The 21,851-nt window shown below is 44.0% G+C and overlaps 1 protein-coding gene across 5 annotated transcripts in view; it reads right to left on the bottom strand.

Annotated features, from left to right (window-relative positions):
* The window catches only part of PAXIP1 (PAX interacting protein 1), a 94,647-nt gene extending 73,821 nt beyond the window's left edge, over positions 1-20,826 (bottom strand). For 4 of the 5 annotated variants that reach the window (XM_073334575.1, XM_073334576.1, XM_073334577.1 and 1 more), the window contains exons 1-3: positions 20,426-20,823; positions 15,581-15,715; positions 7,382-7,425 (exon numbers count right to left, since the gene is read on the bottom strand). In XM_073334575.1, coding sequence (XP_073190676.1) covers positions 7,382-7,425; positions 15,581-15,715; positions 20,426-20,512 — 266 coding nt within the window. In that variant the 5' untranslated portion in view covers positions 20,513-20,823. Of the gene's footprint in view, positions 1-7,381; positions 7,426-15,580; positions 15,716-20,425 lie in introns of all 5 variants that reach the window. The other variant, XM_073334579.1, reaches the window with a different exon arrangement.
* Positions 20,827-21,851: the final 1,025 nt, after the last annotated feature.

Raw genomic sequence — 21,851 nt, 5'->3', positions numbered from 1 at the left:
TACATTTCTATTAGCTAAACCTGTAACAGGTTGTCTGAAAGAGCTCTTCTTCAAATATTTACAACGTTCAGCAGAACTTTGAGGATAACAAACATTTACAGTCATTTTATGTAGTACTCTCATACGCCTCCATAGCTTCACTTTTTTCCCCCTTTAATATACACAGGAGAGCTTTTGCCTGGCCTTGGTTTCTGATTGAAAATACTGATTAGAGAATGCTGGAAACTGCCAGGCGTCAGAAGGAAAATTCTTCAAAATTAAATCAGCACCCCAGAATACACAGGACATAAACATGCATGTTGTGGTTAAAATTTGCATAGTGTTATTAATATGTTTAAGAAAAAACACACATTGTTGAGACATTATTTTATACAGCTGATATAGATATAAATACACACACACTTATACTGTAACTGACATCACAAAATGCAAAAACCTCTATGATTACACCTTTAATTCCTACATTACCATAGAGTGCCATGAACATATACGGCACCTTGTAAATAATAGCTAAACCACAGAGACTGAAGAAAGACCGTACATAGCAAGTGGAAAGCTGTCAATGACTTCCACAGCACACTAAAATTTACAAGAATATAACCAGTTTTACTGCTGTTACAGATAGTGTTCAAACAGCAATAAGATTAATGAAAAGTTTTTATACGTTTCACTTTAATACTGCTTACAAACATATAATATAAGGCAGAGGTTCAGTCCTCTGCTACTTGGTGGAGGTCTATTCCCTGCATTAGCAGCTGCTCATAGCATACTCAGCAGCAATAGCTCAAGAGTTCGAGTTTCAATGGAAATCTCACTTGTATACCGAGCAAGAGTGAAACCGATCCTTTTCATTCTGCCTCTAAGAAAAATTACAAGAAGCAGAACAAAGGTGTGAAAAGTGGGAGTGGAAGACGAAAGAACGAAAGAGAAAGAAAGAACTGTAAAGCTCCCATTTATTTGCCAGTAGCAAAGAAGGAGAAGAGTGCAGACTATCTCCTACCATCTGTCAGAGCAGTAAGAAAGAGAGAAACTCCTCCCACTGCCTCTTCGGTTGCTAGTAGGAGAAAGTATAATTGCCCCTCTTTTCAGGATGGTAAAATAGGAAAAGTGATCTGTGCTTACCTGAATATTTCTTTTCTTTGAGTAATAAGAACAGCAGATCCATTACAATGTGTATGTCAGCCTGCTTGCAGGTTGGGGACAGAACCAGATTTGTCAGATGCTGGCACCAGTGGAATGCCCTGCTCCCATAAGTTCCCTCCCACTGAGATAACTTCTACAGCCAGGATAATTCAATTTCAGTTCTGGTCACCCCATCTCAAAAAAGATACAATAGAATTGGAAAAGATACAGAGAAGGGCAACAACAATGATTAAGGGTATGGAAAAGCTTCTGTATGAGGAGTGATTAAAAAGACTGGAACTTTTCAGCTTTTCAGAAAAGAGACGACTAAGGGGAGATATGATAGAGGGCTATAATATCATGACTGGCTTGGAGAAAGTGAATAAGTATTATTTACTCCACATAACACAATAACCAGACTCCCCTCCCCACCCCCCATGAAATTAACTGGCAGCAGGTTTAAAACAAAGGAAATATTTCTTCACACAACGCACAATCAACCTGTGGAACTCGTTGCAAGAGAATGTAGTGAAGGCCAAAACTATAACACTGTTCTAGATACATTCATAGAGGATAGGTCCATCAATGGCTATTAGCCAAGATGGTCAGGGATGCAACCCCATGATCTGCGTGTCCCTAGCCTCTGACTGCCAGGAGCTGGGACTGGACGACGGAATGGATCACTCAAGATTGCCTGTCCTGTTCATTTCCTCTGAAGCACCTGGCACTGGCCACTGTCAAATGACAGGATGCTAGGATAGATGGGACCATTGGTCTGCCCCAATATGGCTGTTCTTATGTAAATCTACCTTCCTAAATAGTAGGTTGTGTTAACTATATTTTCAGAAAAAAGCATAAAGGTTTCTCCTACTACAAAGGATGGTAAATTGCACTTAACAACAAACCCAAATCTTTGGATGTCCATTGCCATCTCTATTCTGTATGATCCATTTGTGTGCAGGATGGGCCAGATCTGGGGACCTTGTTACCCTAAGAAAATAAATTTCCATGTAATCACAGATAATTTTTCTATTCTTCATTCCAAGGTCCACAGAGCTCTTACAATGGGATTTTTATAGCTATGTGCCACCAGGGTAAGAAGCAGGGCAATCGTTTTAATATGGATATCCAAAATGAGGTAGTGCATATATTATATCCTCCATCTTCCACTGGGCAGTAAGCATGGAAAAGACTTCTGCCAAAACTAAGGAAATGGCATTCACTAAGACTGGATGACCAATATGCAGAATTTGGTGAAATTATGTATTGAGGACTATGTGGCAGTCTATCAGACCTCGATATTCTATAGGAGACATGACTACCCTGCCCTGAAACTGTCAGTGCTCCTAAGGACTGGACTTTGATGTTTAACAGACCAAGTCTGTTATCTATGGAAGGAACAGTGCTCTGAGACCTCAATTAATCACTGTGTTCTACCTGGTGGATGCTGTATTCTCTCTTTCTGGAACCTTCCCTGAAAAGAATCAGGAGAATCTACAAACAAACAAAAAAGCAGAGAATATACAACTGGAGCTAGATCTCTGAAAACAGGTAAGATTGGGTAAGAGGCAGAGGAGATATCTATTTAGTAATTCCAGGTATCATATACACTTTAGAGCATAGAAGCATGCCTGTGAATGAGTTCAGAATTCATAATAGGCTCCAATAAGAATTGGATTTTTGTTTCTGATACTACTTGCTGTCCATTATGGCCATCTTCTGTTATTCTTCTAAGATGAAATCTTGTACTTGACAGTATTTATCCTCATCCCCAGTCAATGACTGACTTCCTTGCTACCATATGTGTGTGTTTGTCCTGAATCCAAGATACTCCAGGAACCGTATCACTCGGTGTGTTTGCTTCAGCTTTCTCTTGGTACAGATCCCTCATCAGAAAAATTGTCTAGAAAAAGATACGCAAATTTCCTTCTTCCCTAAATCCAGTATTATTGATACCATGATTCTGGAGAGAGTCTGTAGGGAGCACATTGAAACACCAAATGAAAATGATCCAAGTTAGGAAAAGATAAGAATTGTCTGAACATGGTAAAATGGGAATGCTCTGAAAACAAACCTCCTCTAGATGCTTCAGACAGGGCCCTGCTTTGCTTCTCCTTGATTCTCTGAGGCTAAAAATAGGATGAGGAGCAGGCTGTAATCCATCACCAGATGTGCATGACTGATGACTGAATTCATGTGATAGCTTTGCATGGGTTGCTGAGACTAGAAACCAGATAAAATTGTTTCTGTAATTCTTGCGTAGCTCCATAAGGTATGACCTCTGGACAGTGTCCTGTGACCACATTTGATTAAAGCTATAGATATCCCTATAGATGCTGGAAAAACCTCAGAAGGGTATGGGGAGTTCAGGGGAAGCTCCCAAAAATTAAAATGCAGCCCTGGGACACTAATCTGGTGTAATGAACCAAATTGTTAGTCTGAACATTTGAAATAAATTTTGTAATTTTCCTCAGAAAAGCTCTACATCCAGGGAATCCGGTTGAGCCACCTGCTGCTGGGGAGGCAAAAAAGAAAACGGAAGGAACTTCAGAAGGCAGAACATTCCCTTGCTACCAGTCTCTGACAGGTCTGGTTCTGCCCCTACTCTGCAAACAGACTGAAATACCAATCATAACAGAGCTGTGGACCTCAGCATGAAGACAACATGCTCCAAAAGAACTTATCAGACAAGTCAAGAATGACATAAAATATAGGAGCCCAGCAGGGACAGATACAGAACATGATCCTCCCCATATAGGACATGCTCTTGCTGTCTCTGAATAAGTAAACAAACTCTGCAGTACAGCATTCAATGTGGAATTTCAAAAGTGATTAAGTGTTGGCCTAATTCTGCTGCCAGTGAAGTTGTGGAAGTAGTAAGGCCAATGCTGAGCACTTCTAAAAATCCTATCATAGGATGTTTTCAGATTATCCCTTCTCACACTTTCTAAGCAGCGTCCCCTGGACCCATAAGGGGTGCACCCTCAACAGCTATCAACTTTTTTATCAGCTTCTGGCAAGTAGCTTTAGTCTACTGGCTAGTAGTTATCTGGTAAGTATTTCAAGCCCTTTTAAACATTCAAAGGGCAGAAAACGCGCACTGCATCTTTGGCAGTCAAAAAGAATGCTATCCTTTTATACCTTTAGAATCTGGTACAAAGGGAAGAAAAGGTAACACAAGAGTCTGAGCTCATCTGCCAGGCAATTCTCACAGAAGGAAAGCATCAGCCTGAATCACTGTCTGTTATAAAGGCTCTCCTAGGACCAAATTTTCAAACACGCTTCAAACTTCACCCTTGCAAGAAGGCTGCTTCATTACCCAATCTGCATCCCTGGACAAACCGGCTATGCACAAACTGGTGAGGTAGGAAACTACCTGGTTTCTCTGTGCACATGCAGACTGCTTATGCACAAGGGTAGAGGCCTGTCTGAAAATTTGGCCACCAGCATCCAGAAATTACAATGATAACATGGTATTTTTCTGGTTACCAGTGTCTCCACAGCTTGCATTTTACTAAATGTAGAGATTGTAAAAAAATTCTGAATTGCTGTCCTAAAGACTGTGCTGTATCTGCAGGAGCTGCATGGCTTCCCCACACTGCCTTGCCAACGTGCAAATCCTTCCTTTTCACAAAGCTATTACTCTATATCTCACCTATCAGAACATTTTCAAAAAACGAGCCTGGGAGCCTAAATTCATAATTTTGCTAGACCCTAAAAATCAGGAACAGACTAGAGACCCTGGATTTATGGTTTATTACAACATTCTATAACCCACAAACAACACCCCCTCACCAACCAGGCTGCTTTCCTCCCAATGACTGGAGAGGTGTTAATGGATCACTTCACTTGAATGGTCCCTTGAAATATGTAGTAACTACTTAAGCTAAACAATTTGTTCTATCTTGTATTTAGCTGTGACACTCAGAGTAAGTTTCCCAGACTTGAAGAAGAGCTCTGTGTAAGCTTGAAAGCTTGTCTCACTCATGAACTGCAGTCGGTCCAATAAAAGACATTACCTCACCCACCTTGTCTCTCTACTATCCTGGCACCGACTTGGCTACAACACTGCATAAATCCTTCTCTGGACATCCCTATTGGCAAAAAAGTGTAAGAGCTTGTCTACGCTTACCGGAGTTCAACATACAGCGATCGATGCATCGGCGGCGAATCCATCTCCCGTTGACTCCCGAACTCCACCGGAACAAGAAGCCCAAGGAGAGTCAATGGGAGAGAGTTTCCAGTCAACACTGCATAGTGTGGACCCCGAGGTAAGTACATTGACTTCAGCTACGCTATTCACATAGCTGAAGTTGCTTAACTTAGATCGATCTCCCTGCCCAGTGTAGACAAGGCCTTAGTGTCCATGTCCATTCAATCTTTGCCTTAGCAAAAAAGCCAAAATGTTAAGTAGCCCGTAGCCTTCAACTAAAACAACATCTAAGGATGGCAATGCTACAAACTGAAAAATACACTAAAATTTTAAAAATCTACACCTTAAATAAACAGTACATAGAAGTAATATAGCATGGGGAACGCACTACCACATGCTCCAGTGTTATGAATGCTATTAAAGAAGTCACCTGGCAACATGGGCAGCAACCCGGCTGGGGGAGGCTAGTGCCCAGTCCTGCCCCTTCCACCCAAAGCCTCGCCCCGGACAGCCGGGAGGGCGGGTGGCACAGCCCCAGCCCTGGAGCACTGGGAGGGCAGTGCAGCCCCAGCGCCAGCCCGAGCCATGGTACAGAGTCAGGGGAACTGGCAGGATGGGTCTGGGGTTGGAGTATAGGCGAGGCCACGCCTGCCTGTTTGGGGAGGCCTGGCAATAATTATTACAGATAAATTATACCACCATTTGTACATGTTCAGATCTTTAGAAATTCACTTATTTGACTGAAATTTCCATACTTTGCCTCTGCTGTAAAATTATTTGTTTTGAAAGTGTAAACTCTGAAAAAGTGAAAAAAAATCCCCACTTTTCCACATTTTAAAAGAATGTACTGCTTTTCCCTTCTTCCCAAATAATTCTCAAAATGGCTCAGCTTTGAAACTTGCCCTGCTAATAGCCTTCACAAACCAGTATGTCCATGACCAAGCTTTTAAAACTTGGCAAAATAACATGATTTAAAAAAAAAAAAATCACTCTTGGACATACTAAATCAATCATCTGCTAACCATTTCTGCAATACCTAATTAAGGCCCATCACTCTTTGTTACATTAATACTGCATGTTCTCCCCAACAAATCTGACATGCATAGGGGTAGCTACTCATGGGCTGCTGCTCGGAAAACTTGCTGCAGAGATACTGTACATAGCTCATTGAAACAAAACCAAGTTACTGCAAAAGAACTGCCACAAATTGAGGGCATTAAAAAAATAAAGGGATAACCAATTTAGAGTATCTGGACCATGGACCAATATACTGCAAATTCAAAACTTTCATTAAAAAGAAATAATTCTAGCCCCTTCATACAAAAGATACAACCATCACAACATAAAGAGACATGCTGCTACTGAGTTAACCCAGACTTGCAGAAAACTGTCTCAAGGCAGTAGTAGAACCAAAGGCTGGGGAACTTGGCACTTTATTCACCTTCACTGAAGGTTTAACTTAAAAGCCTGACTGAAACCACTGAATGCTGATAATGCTGAAGGTGTCTTTGCAAGTCATCCATGCAACTCCCACCCGTCCCCCAGTCTTCATTTTTTATTAAATGGAAATACAATACATTGTAAAATACAACACTTAGGTCAGAAAAGGTTGCAAAATTAAAATAAAGTTAAGAAAGTGAAAATTTATGGTTACACAGCAACACTGACTCAGCCAACCTGCACAGTGTCTTCTGATGCACATTTTTAAAGCATAAACACAAATAAAGCTACATTCTTAATCAGAAAGAACAGGAATAGATAATACTAGACATATGAAGTGTAGCTGAGTTACCATTTATTATTTGCATTGTGAGGACACTATTATTAGACATTTTGGCCCTGATACTGCAAATGTGTACGCATGTGGTTTACATTTACTACCACAGGTAGTAACAGTGGGACCACCTGCATTAGTAAGGTTAACCACGTGTGTAAATGCTTGCAGTATCAGGGCCTTATCTTCTGTATTTCCTGATTTTTTGGCTTTAACAGTGTGCGCATATTGCTGCAACAGATTTTAACATTTAATATGCAAAATATATACTTTAATTTTTACATATTTTTCATACGTATGTTACAATTTGAACAACTCAATAGGAAGGATACGGCAGAAGAGCTCCACACTGAACAGACAAAATCACCCAGGAAGGCTGCAAGACAAAATTAATGAAGTATATTTTTAGTGAAGTATCTACAGCAACACACACAAATAATAGTTTGATTTCTGTCTGTATTCATTTTAAAACCACTCTTCAGTTCTACACCTTTCATCTTAAGATCACCAAGTGCTTTATAAACAATTTACTTAATTCTCACAACAGCCCACGTGATATTACTAGCTTTTAAACACAGATAAACTGAAGCACAAAAAATTAGTGCTCACAGAGCAAGTCAGCAGCAAAGACTGGAACAGAACCCAGGTTTCCTGACTTCCAGTCCCCGGCTTTAAACACCATATATTTGGACTCCCTTAAAGATATGAAGAATTCAAAATATATGTATTTATTTTGAGGATTTAATCCTCTCCCCCATCCCAAAGATTCATTTTGTTTTTCCTTAAACTTTTTTCCAGCTTTACCTTTTCCATTTTCTCTATTTCTTTTCCCTATTTTAGCCACACACTATAACTACTTTTAGTCCCTTTGATATCCTCTCTCTTCATACTTAGGCTTATCTTCTTGATTTAAAAAAAGAAAAGGAGTATTTGTGGCACCTTAGAGACTAACAAATTTATTTGAGCATAAGCTTTCGTGAGCTACAGCTCACTTCATCCGATGCATTCAGTGGAAAATACAGTGGGGAGATTTATGTTCACAGAGAACCTGAAACAATGGGTGTTATCATACACACTGTAAGGAGAGTGATCACTTAAGATGAGCTAATACCAGTGGGGGGGTGGGAGGGGGAAGACGACCTTTTGTAGTGATAATCAAGGTGGGCCATTTCCAGGACTTGACAAGAACGTCGGGGGGGGGGGGGAATAAACATGGGGAAATAGTTTTACTTTGTGTAATGACCCATCCACTCCCAGTCTCTATTCAAGCCTAAATTAATTGTATCCAGTTTGCAAATTAATTCCAATTCAGCAGTCTCTCGTTGGAGTCTGTTTCTGAAGTTTTTTTGTTGTAATATTGCGACTTTTAGGTCTGTAATCAAGTGACCAGAGAGATTGAAGTGTTCTCCGATCGGTTTATGAATGTTATAATTCTTGACATCTGATTTGTGTCCATTTACGTAGAGACTGTCCAGTTTGACCAATGTACATGGCAGAGGGGCATTGCTGGCACATGATGGCATACATCACATTGGTAGATGTGCAGGTGAACAAGCCTCTGATAGCGTGGCTGATGTGATTAGGCCCTATGATGGTGTCCCCTGAATAGATATGTGGACACAGTTGGCAAAGGGCTTACAGTGTGTATGATAACACCCATTGTTTCATGTTCTCTGTGTATATAAATCTCCCCACTGTATTTTCCACTAAATGCATCCGATGAAGTGAGCTGTAGCTCAGGAAAGCTTATGCTCAAATAAATTTGTTAGTCTCTAAGGTGCCACAAGTCCTCCTTTTCTTTTTGCGAATACAGACTAACAAAGCTGCTACTCTGAAACCTTCTTGATTTACAAGCTCACACTATGATGTTATCAGATCAGATTAAACAGCTGAGAAGTGCTGCCCTTCTACTTGATAAATGTTTTAAAAAAAAGTTGGTACTACTACATGAAATTAAATTATTTAAATTAAAGCCATTAGGAAGTGGAAAGCACTGTTAATGTTTCTAAGCCCTTCCTCTGCACCTAAGACTTACAGCAATCTCCTTGTTTGTGAATACAGAAGTAAGCCACAGAGCATTCCATGCAAACCATCAGCCATAGCATACAATGTGTCTGCAAGTGCCCCAGCTGAACAGATCCATATCTACTGTATACAAAAGCAGGGGCACGGAGTTACCAGAAAAGATAAAAAAGTTTGAGAAGCAGCATGGACAGGGGACCGGCAGTTGTGGATTAGCCACTGGGCCAACGGAATCTGTGCCCAGGGGCCCCGGCCAATTGAGGGTCCCCAGAAAAATGGGTGCCCCCGTGCCCCAACCTGCTTGGCGCTCCTGCTGGGGAGCGGGGGAAGTCCACGCGCCCCGACCCTGCTCCCTGTCAAGAGTACTGGGCGGGGCAGGAGCCCTGGGTGGGTGGGGGATTTCCCCACATCAGCTCCCTGGCAGGAGTAGAGGGGGAACAGGGGACCCCCACTTGCTCTGGCCCAGGGTCCCACAAACCCCTAATCTGCCTCTTGGCACCAGAATGGGTAAGTATCTGGAACCTGGGGTCTGTTTCCCAGCTGTGTGTGAGACTGGCAGGGAAGTGTCTCAAGGTCACACAATTTTGTGCCAGTTTCCCCATCTATGAAGTGGGGTGTGTGACCAAATGCAACCCTGTATTTACACCCAACACACTAGTTTAATAATCATTGTATAACATACGCCTTTTGATGCATCATTTGAAATCTAACAACTCACTGGTCAATAATATCATGGTGAAATGTGAGTAGCAACATTACAGGTAAAGTTATGAACATAAGCTGAAACTATGGCTGAAATGTGTTTACCAGACAAGTCTGGGAGGAATAAACTTGTTCCTTAAAGACAAAGGACAAGTTAACGCCTCTAGCCAGGTTTCATCAAAGCTGACTGGCAATCACTGGTCAAGTGGCCATTCTTTGGCACTGGCGGGGAGCAAGAACAAATCGATTTGCATTTTAAGAAGCAACATGGAACTTCTCACCATGAGACTCCATGTCTCCATCCTCAAAGTGAAAAGAAATTTTATCTAGGGGTAACCCTCAAGAAGATGCATTTCAAAGGGTGATTAGACTATAAGTTTCAGACTAACAGCCGTGTCAGTCTGTGCTCACAAAAAAGAAAAAGGAGTACTTGTGGCACCTTAGAGACTAACCAATTTATTTGAGCATAAGCTTTCGTGAGCTACTGCTCACTTCATCGGATGCATACTGTGGAAAGTATAGAAGATCTTTTTATACACACAAAGCATGAAAAAATGGGTGTTTACCACTACGAAAGATTTTCTCTCCCTCCACCCCACTCTCCTGCTGGTAATAGCTTATCTAAAGTGATCACTCTCCTTACAATGTGTATGATAATCAAGGTGGGCCATTTCCAGCACAAATCCAGGGTTTAACAAGAACGTCCGGGGGGGGGGGGGGAGGAAAAAACAAGGGGAAATAGGTTACCTTGCATAATGACATAATGCCACTCCCAGTCTCTATTCAAGCCTAAGTTAATTGTATCCAATTTGCAAATGAATTCCAATTCAACAGTCTCTCGCTGGAGTCTGGTTTTGAAGTTTTTTTGTTGTAATATCGCAACTTTCATGTCTGTAATCGCGTGACCAGAGAGATTGAAGTGTTCTCCGACTGGTTTATGAATGTTATAATTCTTGACATCTGATTTGTGTCCATTTACTCTTTTACGTAGAGACTGTCCAGTTTGACCAATGTACATGGCAGAGGGGCATTACTGGCACATGATGGCATATATCACATTGGTGGATGTGCAGGTGAACGAGCCTCTGATAGTGTGGCTGATGTTCCCTAACGCCCCTACTCTACTTGCGCTATATTGATGACATCTTCATCATCTGGACCCATGGAAAAGAAGCCCTTGAGGAATTCCACCATGATTTCAACAATTTCCACCCCACCATCAACCTCAGACTGGTCCAGTCCACACAAGAGATCCACTTCCTGGACACTACAGTGCTAATAAACGATGGTCACATAAACACCACCCTATACCGGAAACCTACTAACCGCTATTCCTACCTACATGCCTCCAGCTTTCATCCTGACCACACCACACGATCCATTGTCTACAGCCAAGCTCTGCGATACAACTGCATTTGCTCCAACCCCTCAGACAGAGACAAACACAAGATCTCTATCAAGCGTTCTTACAACTACAATACCCACCTGCGGAAGAGAAGAAACAGATTGATAGAGCCAGAAGAGTTCCCAGAAGTCACCTACTACAGGACAGGCCTAACAAAGAAAATAACAGAACGCCACTAGCCGTCACCTTCAGCCCCCAACTAAAACCCCTCCAACGCATTATTAAGGATCTACAACCTATCCTGAAGGATGACCCAACACTCTCACAAATCTTGGGAGACAGGCCAGTCCTTGCCTACAGACAGCCCCCCAACCTGAAGCAAATACTCACCAGCAACCACATACCACACAACAGAACCACTAACCCAGGAACCTATCCTTGCAACAAAGCCCGTTGCCAACTGTGTCTATTCAGGGGACACCATCATAGGGCCTAATCACATCAGCCACACTATCAGAGGCTAGTTCACCTGCATATCCACCAATGTGATATATGTCATCATATGCCAGCAATGCCCCTCTGCCATGTACATTGGTCAAACTGGACAGTCTCTACGTAAAAGAGTAAATGGACACAAATCAGATGTCAAGAATTATAACATTCATAAACCAGTCGGAGAACACTTCAATCTCTCTGGTCACGCGATTACAGACATGAAAGTTGCGATATTACAACAAAAAAACTTCAAATCCAGACTCCAGCGAGAGACTGTTGAATTGGAATTCATTTGCAAATTGGATACAATTAACTTAGGCTTGAATAGAGACTGGGAGTGGCATTATGTCATTATGCAAGGTAACCTATTTCCTCTTGTTTTTTCCTACCCCCACCCCAGACGTTCTTGTTAAACCCTGGATTTGTGCTGGAAATGGCCCACCTTGATTATCATACACATTGTAAGGAGAGTGATCACTTTAGATAAACTATTACCAGCAGGAGAGTGGGGTGGGGGGAGAGAAAACCTTTTGTAGTGGTAAACACCCATTTTTTCATGCTTTGTGTGTATAAAAAGATCTTCTATACTTTCCACAGTATGCATCCGATGAAGTGAGCAGTAGCTCACGAAAGCTTATGCTCAAATAAATTGGTTAGTCTCTAAGGTGCCACAAGTACTCCTTTTCTTTAGACTATAAGTGAGGGTCAAAAACAACCCAGGTATTCTAACTTTCTTTCTCTCCGTATCTGTCTCTCGCTCTCTTTCTCCTAAGACAACAAAGGAACCAGACTCTGGAATTTGAAAGGGTTCTGACCTGAGAATTTGGTCAGCCCCATTGCTGGGAACATGTGTAAGGATTTTATCTCGAACTAAGTCTTGTTTGCTAAGTTTTAGTTACCAGAAAACATTTTATCTTTATTTCTCTTTTAACCATTTATGACTTTAATGCCTCATACTTGTACTCGTTTAAAATCTCTCTTTGTAGTTAAAGATCAAAACTAATCCAGTGTTACCAAAAACAATGAGGAGTCCTTGTGGCACCTTAGAGACTAACAAATTTATTTGGGCATAAGCTTTCGTGGGCTAGAACCCACTTTATCGGATGCATAGAGGAAAATACAGGAGCAGGTACAAATACATGAAAGGATGGGGGGGTTGCTTTACCAAGTGTGAGGTCAGTCTAACAAGATAAATCAATTAACAGCAGGATACCAAGGGAGGAAAAATAACTTTTGAAGTGGTAAGAGAGTGGCCCATTACAGACAGTTGACAAGAAGGTGTGAGTAACAGTAGGGATAAATTAGTATTGAGGAAATTAAGTTCAGGTTTTGTAATGACCCAACCACTCCCTGTCTCTATTCAGGCCAAAGCTGATGGTAACCAGTTTGCAAATTCATTCCGGTTATGCAGCTTCACATTGGAGTCTGTTTTTGAAGTTTTTGTTGTTGAAGAATTGCCACTTTTAGGTCTATTATTGAGTGACCAGAGAGACTGAAGTGGGGGAGGGATAGCTCAGTGGTTTGAGCATTGGCCTGCTAAACCCAGGGTTGTGAGTTCAATCCTTGAGGGGGCCATTTGGGATCTGGGGCAAAAATTGGGGACTGGTCCTGCTTTGAGCAGGGGGTTGGACTAGATGACCTCCTGAGGTCCCTTCCAACCCTGATATTCTAAGTGTTCTTCAACTGGTTTTTGAATTATATGATTCCTGATGTCAGATTTCTGTCCATTTATTCTTTTGCATAGAGACTGTTTGGTTTGGCCAATGTACATGGCAGAGGGGCATTGCTGGCACACATTGGTAGATATATCACATTGGTAGATGTGCAGGTGAACGAGTGTTCTATTTAAATCCAGTGTTGTATTTAAGTTGAACTGTTTGGGTATCTCCAGTTAAAAAGCAAACTGTTGGATACTGATCCCTTATAGGGGCAACAGACCTCTAACATCTGAACTGTCCAGGAGACAGCTAGACAGTGAAGAACACACGTTTGGGGGAAATTCTGGGACTGGGAGTGGGTTGGGGTCATCTTCCAAGTGGTAACCAAGGCTGGTGGAAGCCAGAGTGTGACTGGGGCGTGGCTGGCAGGCTGCAGCAATACAGATGCTCAGGGAGACACCTGCATACTGTTTGTTAAGGACCCAGGTTGGGAGCTACGGCAGCAAAGCATAGTGGAAAGAAAAGGAGTACTTGTGGCACCTTAGAGACTAACCAATTTATTTGAGCATAAGCTTTCGTGAGCTACAGCTCACTTCATCGGATGCATACTGTGGAAAGTGTAAAAGATCTTTTTATATACACACAAAGCATGAAAAAATACCTCCTCCTTGTGTGTATATTAAAAGATCTTTTACACTTTCCACAGCATGCATCCGATGAAGTGAGCTGTAGCTCACGAAAGCTTATACTCAAATAAATTGCTTAGTCTCTAAGGTGCCACAAGTACTCCTTTTCTTTTTGCGAATACAGACTAACACGGCAGTTACTCTGAAAGCATAGTGAGGCACCCAATGTTGAAGGCAGGTGGTAACACAACCCCCCACTGATCTGGATTGCACCCCAGAATGTGATAGGGAGAAATGATACTCCCCTTCCACTGATGTCACAGATGAAAAGCATTGTAAAGAGAGCTGTATTAGTAAAGTATTATCATCACTATTACTAAACCGAAGAGCCAAAATGGACTTGTTTGATTTGTGTTTAAATAGAAACCTGCTCCTAATGGTATTTCATTTTTGACTTCCACTATGTCCTGTTAGTTTTCTTGCATTTCTACAGTGTCATGCAAACCCATGTACTACAGTAGAACCTAAAAGTTACAAACACCTTGGGAATGGAGGTTGTTCGTAACTCTGAAATGTTCCTAACGCTGAACAAAACAGTATGGTTATTTTTTCAAAAGTTTACAACTGAACATTGACTTAAGACAGCTTTTAACCTTTACTTTGCAGAAAAATGCTGCTTTCCCTTTTTTTTTTTTGTGGGGCAGGGGGTACTTTATGTTTAACACAGTACTGTATTTGCCTTATTTTTTTTTGGTCTCTGCTGCTGCCTGACTGAAGACTTCCGATTCCAAATGTGGTGTGTGGTTGACTGTCAGTTTGTAACTCTGGTGTGCGTAACTCTGAAGTTCTACTGTACAATATATTACGAGCCACCAGAATTCAGTATTGCCAACTTCTAGCATTAAAAAAATAATAATAATAATAAAAATCATGAGTCATGACCTCTCATCCCCAAACCATGAGATTTTTAAAATAATATATTCTAAGATCTTTATATTGACTTTCTGTCTCTTAAATAATTAGGTTCACATTTTCAAGCTTATTTCCACAAACATGAAATCAAGAAACATAGCTTTCATTAAAAAAAAAAAAAAAATGAGATTCTGGTGTATACACAAGACTCCTGCACTTTAAGAAAAAGCACCAAAAGACTCACAATAACATCACAAAAGCTGATAACACTGAGATTTATATGGAATCTATTTAGGCTTTACTTTTTAAAAAAACGGGTCTCAGAATGTGCATGTGAAGAAGAAATGTATATGCAGACTATTTTTTATAACAGTATTTTATTGCCCGCAACTGCAGACAGACTTTCCCAGGCCAAATAACTGTAACTAGGACCACAGCACCCTAGATAACAGAGGAAGAAGAAAGGCAAAGGTGATAAAAAAAAATTGGGAAGGACAATGAGAACAAACAGGCAACTAATAACCAAAAAAAAGGGGGGAAGAGCACAGTGCTGGTAAAAGGGTTATATGATGCTTTGAAAACCTATAACTGTCATTCAGAAAACAAGTTGGGCACCAAATTTAGAGCAGGTTAGACACCCCTCCCCCCATTTTCTTCACACATCAGGTGAACATGAATGATACTTTAAAAAAAACAACCCCAAATTACAATGAATTACAGTGGAAAACAATTATATTAACATTTCTACTGTGTTATACAGTAGTTACTCACCTTTACCACAGGAAGATCGAAGACCTCACGAGATTCTCCAACCTCGGGATTGTCCCCATCTTCCGAAATAATGTGTGAAGCCAGTGCATTATAAGAAACCTCCTTTGCTTTCCCAGCTTTCAGAAGCTGAATAACCTAAAAACCAAAGAGCAAGACAAATCAAAAGGTCATCTGATAATTTTTGGCTTGAGAAAAATATTAATGTAGCAACACTAACAACTCTTGGGGGTTGGAGAAGTAATATTTCACTTAGTTCTCTTCTTATAGAAATCATAATTATGTTGTAGGCAAGGCTGGTAGCACTGCCTAATATTAAGTTTGCCCCACACTGCCCATTAAAAGACCCTGTTTTCAGTTGCTTATAACTTTGCCAAACTTTAACCATTTGGCTGAAATTTTATATGGGGAATTATACTGAATTATTTTGGAAAATTTCATAACGTAAGAATGACCATACTGGGTCAGACTAATGGTCCATCTAGCCCAGTAGCCTGTCTTCTGACAGCAGCCACTGCCAGATGTTTCTAAGGAAATGAACAGAACAGGCCCTGTTGTCCAGTTCCAGCATCTGGCAGTCAGAAGCACAGGGACACCCAGGGCATGGGGTTGCATCCCTGATCATCTTGGTTTATAATCACTGTTGGAACGATCCTACACGAACTTGACAATTCTTTTTTGAGCCCAGTTATACTTTTGGCCTTCACGAACATCCCCTGGTAATGAGTTCCACAGGTAGACTGTGCATCATGTGAAAGTAGTACTTTCTTATGTATGTTTTAAACCTGCTACCTATTAATTTAATTGGGTGACCCCTAATTCTTCTGCTCTGTGAAGGGTTAAATAACTCCTCCCTGTACACAGTTTCTCCACACCGTTCATGATTTTAGAGACCTCTATCCTATTCCCCCTTATTAATCTCTTTTTCAAACTGAACAGTCCCAGTTTTTTCCATCTCTCCTCATATGGGAGCTGTTCCATACCCCTAATCATTTTTGTTGGCTTTCTCTATACCGTTTCCATTTCTAATATACCTTTTTTGAGAAAGGGTGACCAGAACTGCACGCTGTATTCAAGGTGTGGGCGTACCATGAATATATATAGTGGCACTATAATATTTTGTCTTATTATCTATCCCTGCCCTAATGGCTCCTAACATTATTAGCTTTTCTGGCTACCTTGGCACAGTGAGTGGCTGTTTTCAGAGAACTATCCACAATGACTCCAAGATCTCTTTCTTGAGTGGTAATAGTTAACTTAGACCCCATCATTTTGTATGTGTAGTTGGGGTATTTTCCAATATGCATTACTTCGCATTTATCACCAATGAAATTCATCTGCCATTTTGTTGCCCAGTCACCCAGTTTTGTGAGATCCCTTTGTAACTCTTCAGTGTGCTTTGACTTAATCAGGGGTTCTCAAACTTCATGACACCGTGACCACCTTTGGACAATAAAAATTACTATCCAGGAGGGGGGACTGAAGCCTGAGCTTTGGTCCTGGGTCCCAGCAAGTGTAAGCCAGCCCTGGCGCCCCCATTAAAATGGGGTCGTGACCCACTTTGGGGTCCCAATCCACAATTTGAGAACCACTGGACTTAACTATCTTGAGTAATTTTGCATCATCTGAAAACTTTGCCACCTCACCTTTTATTCCCTTTTCCAGATTGTTTATGAATGTTGAACAGCAATGGCCCCAAAACAATTTAGTCGTTTACGAGAATCAGACTAGAAACTAATACAATGTTTTGTCCATGTTAAAAAATTCTGGCAACCTTTTATTTGAACTGCTCTAGTGTCCCGATGCTTTGGAGCGGTCTGCTGAGACTGGGAGCTGGAGGGGAAGAGAAGGCTAGTTGGGCAAACAAACTGGGGTGGAGAGCTGGTAAGGGATATGTTGGAGGAGGACTGGGACAGAGAGCCACATTGCTGGTGGAAACAGGGGATTCACTGAGATTGGACAGCTGAGAGCTGAGAGCAGAGTAGGACTAGTGTGTACAGGGATGGGGCGAGGAGACAAATCTGACAAGGAGCTATGATGTGAGGGGAGAATTAGGATTGGCTGGGCAAAGAGATTGGGACAAGGAGCAAGGGGGCAGGAGTGGGAAGATGGGAGACACAGATCAGATGAGGAGCTGGAAGAGGTGAATGGGGACTGGGTGTGGGAATGGGGAGAGACTGTGACGAGAATCCTAAAAAGGCAGATTGGGACTGAAAGGGTAAGAACAGTGGGAATAGGACAAGGAAGTAGGGGTGGGAAAGAGACAAGACTGAAAGAGGGACAGGGTAGAAGGGCTAATGCTTGGGACGAATTGCCAAAGAGTCTGTGCCTAGTAGGGTACATTCCACTCCACAGGCTGGACTAGAACTTGTGATTGCTGAAGCTAACTATCCCTCTGTTGTCAGCAAATATCTATGAAACCAACTGGCAAATGTGCTGGTCCACACAGAGGATGACAAACTACTACTGCTATTAGTTACTCCATAATGGAGGTCTGTTCCAACAATAGCAGAGATCTCTTCACTGGATCTAAAGATTCCAACCCTGCTGATGACCACTGTGGGTGTCAATATAATACCACATGTTAGAATTTCTGTTTTTTAGTTTGTTTTTTTAAAAACCTAGAAAGTTACACATAAAAAGCTATATTGAAATACCACTATTAACATTGCCAGGTCAAGCACACAAAAGTTAGGAAAAAACAAAATTAAGACTGCATTTGTAAAATGGGGATAATACTGTCCCCTCACCTCACAGCAGCATTGTGAAGATTTAATTAATATATGTTTGTGAAGCACTTTAATACTACAGTGAGGGGCACCACAGAAATACCCTTGAGAAAATTAATAATTCTGTCTCCACAGCAGAGTTTGAATAGTGTGCAGTAAACAAGGCATGGGGTCACACACATTGAACAATGAGGATAAAACAAAATACTGAATAGCTAGCCGCTTATTAAGTAAGTGACATCCATACTTGCAAGGAATGAGGCAGGGGTCTTATGGGAAAAATAATACATGATCACATAATTAAAAAACTTTTCATAATGCATATGCATAAGGGAGCTGAATTTAGGTTGCACAGGCAACATTAATTCTGGCATTTCCTACCTTTTGGGTGCTTTACTTTGCTACTTTAATAATAAAAACATTTTTGGGTGTGTGTGTTTAATAGTATTATAACTACAAAAACAGAACAAATCTAGGTAAATTGTCTCTGAAAACTCTGCCATTTTTTATTTTGTCTCTGATGCAAGTGCACCCTACCATTTAGAAACCTCCTGCCCTGACAACACCACCTGCTCCCTCCATCCCCCCGCATGTATCCTTGCAGGTGGTACTTCAAGTTCTGTTTTATTTTCACTCCTGGAATGTTTGTGATTTCTTAGAATGGTCTGATTGGGGCCTTGTGTGCTACTTACTGACAATCAGCCAAAACTTTGTGAAGAAGTTAGACTGCAAGAATATTCTAATTTACTTTACTTTAAAAAGTAGAGAAAAGTTCTTTTAATCAACTCCAGCAGTTAGTTACGATAGGTTTTTTTATACAATTCTAATACTTACAGAGATGAATATTTCAAGTTTATCATATGAAACTATAACAAGTCCTAAAAAGCCCCCAAATCACATTTTTCACATGCAAAAAAGTAATAACTGTCTGCTTTAACAAAAGTTATGTGCAAATATAGTAACTAAGTAGGCTGCTCACACCCCTAGTCCACACATGTTAAAGTGTATTCATTTTCAACCCAAGAACACAATGACAAGGTTCTCTGTATGTTCTCCATCCCCCACAAGCTAACTTTCTGCATAAAAGCCAACATGACCAGTATGCTCTGGAGCTGGGGAGAGAGCTGCCACTGGGGTCAGTGCCCATGGTCGGGTGCTGCGGGGAGGAATTATCAGTGGAGTCAGTGCCCATAGCTTGGAATTTGGTATGGGGTGTGTGTGTGAAGGGGGTATGTCAATGGGGTCAATCCCTGCAACCTGGAGTTGGGCATGGACGAGAGGGAGCAGTCAGTGCCCATGGCTCGGAGCTGGTCGGAAGGGTCTGTCAATGGGGTCAGTGCCTGCAGGCTGGCGCCGAGCATACAGGGAGAGAGAGACTGCCAGTGGCTGTCACCTGGAACTGGGCATGGGGAGAGAGAAGGGGCCTGCCAGTGGGATCTGTATTGGCCGCCTGGTGATGGGCAAGGGGGAGGCTGCCTGGCAGCGGGGTCAGTGCCCACGGGCTGGCCTGGGGAGGGGCAGAGGGGAAGGAGGCGGCTGTCGCGGGGGGGGGGGGGGGGGGCTACAGGCTGGCCCCGGGGAAGGGAGGGCTGTGGGGGAGTCTGTATCCGCGGGTTGGCCCGGAGGACGGTGGGGGGCTGTCGGGGGGGAGGCGGGGGTAGAAGGGGCCGTGCCCACGGGCTCGCCCAGAGAGGGGGCTGCCGCCGTCGGAGGGGGCCGGGGTCAGCGCTGCCCTAGCGGCCTGGGGCACTGGCTCGGCCCGGGGCACTGGCTCGGCCCGGGGCAGCAACAGCAGCAGGCTCCCGGCCCGCCTCTGTTCCGCAGGAAATCCCTCTCCCCAGCCCCGTCCCGGCAGCTCGGCGCAGGCTGCTGTGGGGCCTGCGCACCGGGGGGCGGCCGGGCGGCCGGTTCTACGGCGCGCGGGGTCGACAGAGGCTGCAGCCCATTCGCCCGCACCCCCCTCAGAGAGGGCGCGAGTCCCTCCCCACCGCCCCACCTTTGCGCGGCGCGAGCTTTAAAGCGGCGCGAGCTCCCACGGCTGTCACCGGCGCGAGCCGCGCGGGGAAGCGGTGGAAGAACCCACAGTGCCCAGCGGGGGAGGGGGGGGGTGACTCGGTACCTTGGGGTCGATGTCTCCCACAGCGAAGAACTTGACATCTTTGAACATCTCCTCGGGCACTTTGAGCTCCTCCCCGCCCGCCGACATGGTCCAGTCCGTGCGGAGCCGCGGCCCGCGCTCCCTGGGACCAGCCTGGCGCTCACGTCCCCTCCCCCGTCAGAGCAGCCGAACCGCGGGAGCAAGGCGCGCGCTGCGGAAGGCACCATCCCCCGCCGGGACCCGGGGGGAGACTGAGCCGAGCGGTCCGATCAGCGTCCCCGACTGCCACGGACTCCGCTGGCTGCGCCTCCGGGCACGGGCACGGGCTCTCCCGGAACCAGGGCCGAGCGCCTGCGTTCAACCACGCCGCGCAGCCCGCCACTCCCCCCTCTCGCCACGTTCAATGGACTCTCCTCCCCAGCGAACGGGGCAGGCGGCGGGGGTGCCTGGTCCCGCCCATTAACAAACAACAGGGAGGGGGGAAGCCGCTCCCCTCGCAGGCCCCGCCCCTCCCCTCCCCTCCCCGTGTCCCCTGCTCCCCCGCCCGCCCCGTGCCTCCCCCTGCCCCCCCCCCTTTCCTGCCTCAGCCCTTCTCCCCTCCCCCACCTCATGCCTGGCTCAGACCCACCCCGCCAGCTTTCTCCCCCATCCCCTCCCGTCAGCTCCCCCCGCTGCTCCTCCTCCTCCTCCTCCCGCCTGGGCACACGTGGGCACCTCCGGAAAGGAGCCTGCACTCCCCCGCCCCCGGCCCCCACAGACCGGCCTGCTGTGGGGGAGGGGGAGATGTCTGGCTCTGTCCCTCCGCCTCCCTCCCCGCTGTGCAGGCGGATGGCGCGGTCCCCTCGCCCCTGCAGGGAGCGGGCTGCGAAGGGAGCTGTCGCTCAGGGAAGCTTCTGCGCAAATAAAGGTGTTGGTCTCCCAGGTGCCCCAAGTCCTTAAGCTTACAGGGGCAGCCCCCTACCCGTGCCGCTGGAAGAGTGCTGGTGTAGCCGCCTGTTGTCGGGGTGGGGGGAGAGCTCTCCCCTCCACACACTAAAAGCAGCTCAGGGGGCATCTCCCACGGACATAGCGTTGGGCTCACACGTGCTTATGCTGGCAAAATGTACGTCACTTGGGATGTGACCATTCCCCCCCCCATACCTGAGACACAAAAGTTTTGCCAACATAAGTACTAGTGTAGACATGGACTAACTCAGGCCTTTCCAGTCCCCAGTGCTAGGAGGGAGCAAGCCCATCTATTGCCCTTCTCCCTGCCCCCTGTATTCCATGGCTCCCAGTTACAAACATGAGATTGGAGCTGCTCTACTCCATTTTAAAACACTGGTGCACGCAAAGATTCAAGTCCTATATGTTACCTCTGGCTTCTTCATCACTCAAGGCTCCATTCTCTGTCCATGGGGACCTAATCAATATTCAGTGACTAATCATTGCCTGCTGTGATAGTTCA

The sequence above is a fragment of the Lepidochelys kempii genome, chromosome 2 (genome assembly GCF_965140265.1).
Source record: "Lepidochelys kempii isolate rLepKem1 chromosome 2, rLepKem1.hap2, whole genome shotgun sequence".
NCBI classification, from domain to species: Eukaryota; Metazoa; Chordata; order Testudines; family Cheloniidae; genus Lepidochelys; species Lepidochelys kempii.
The sequence above is the reverse complement of the archived record's forward strand: the minus strand, read 5'-3'. Positions and strand labels throughout refer to the sequence as shown.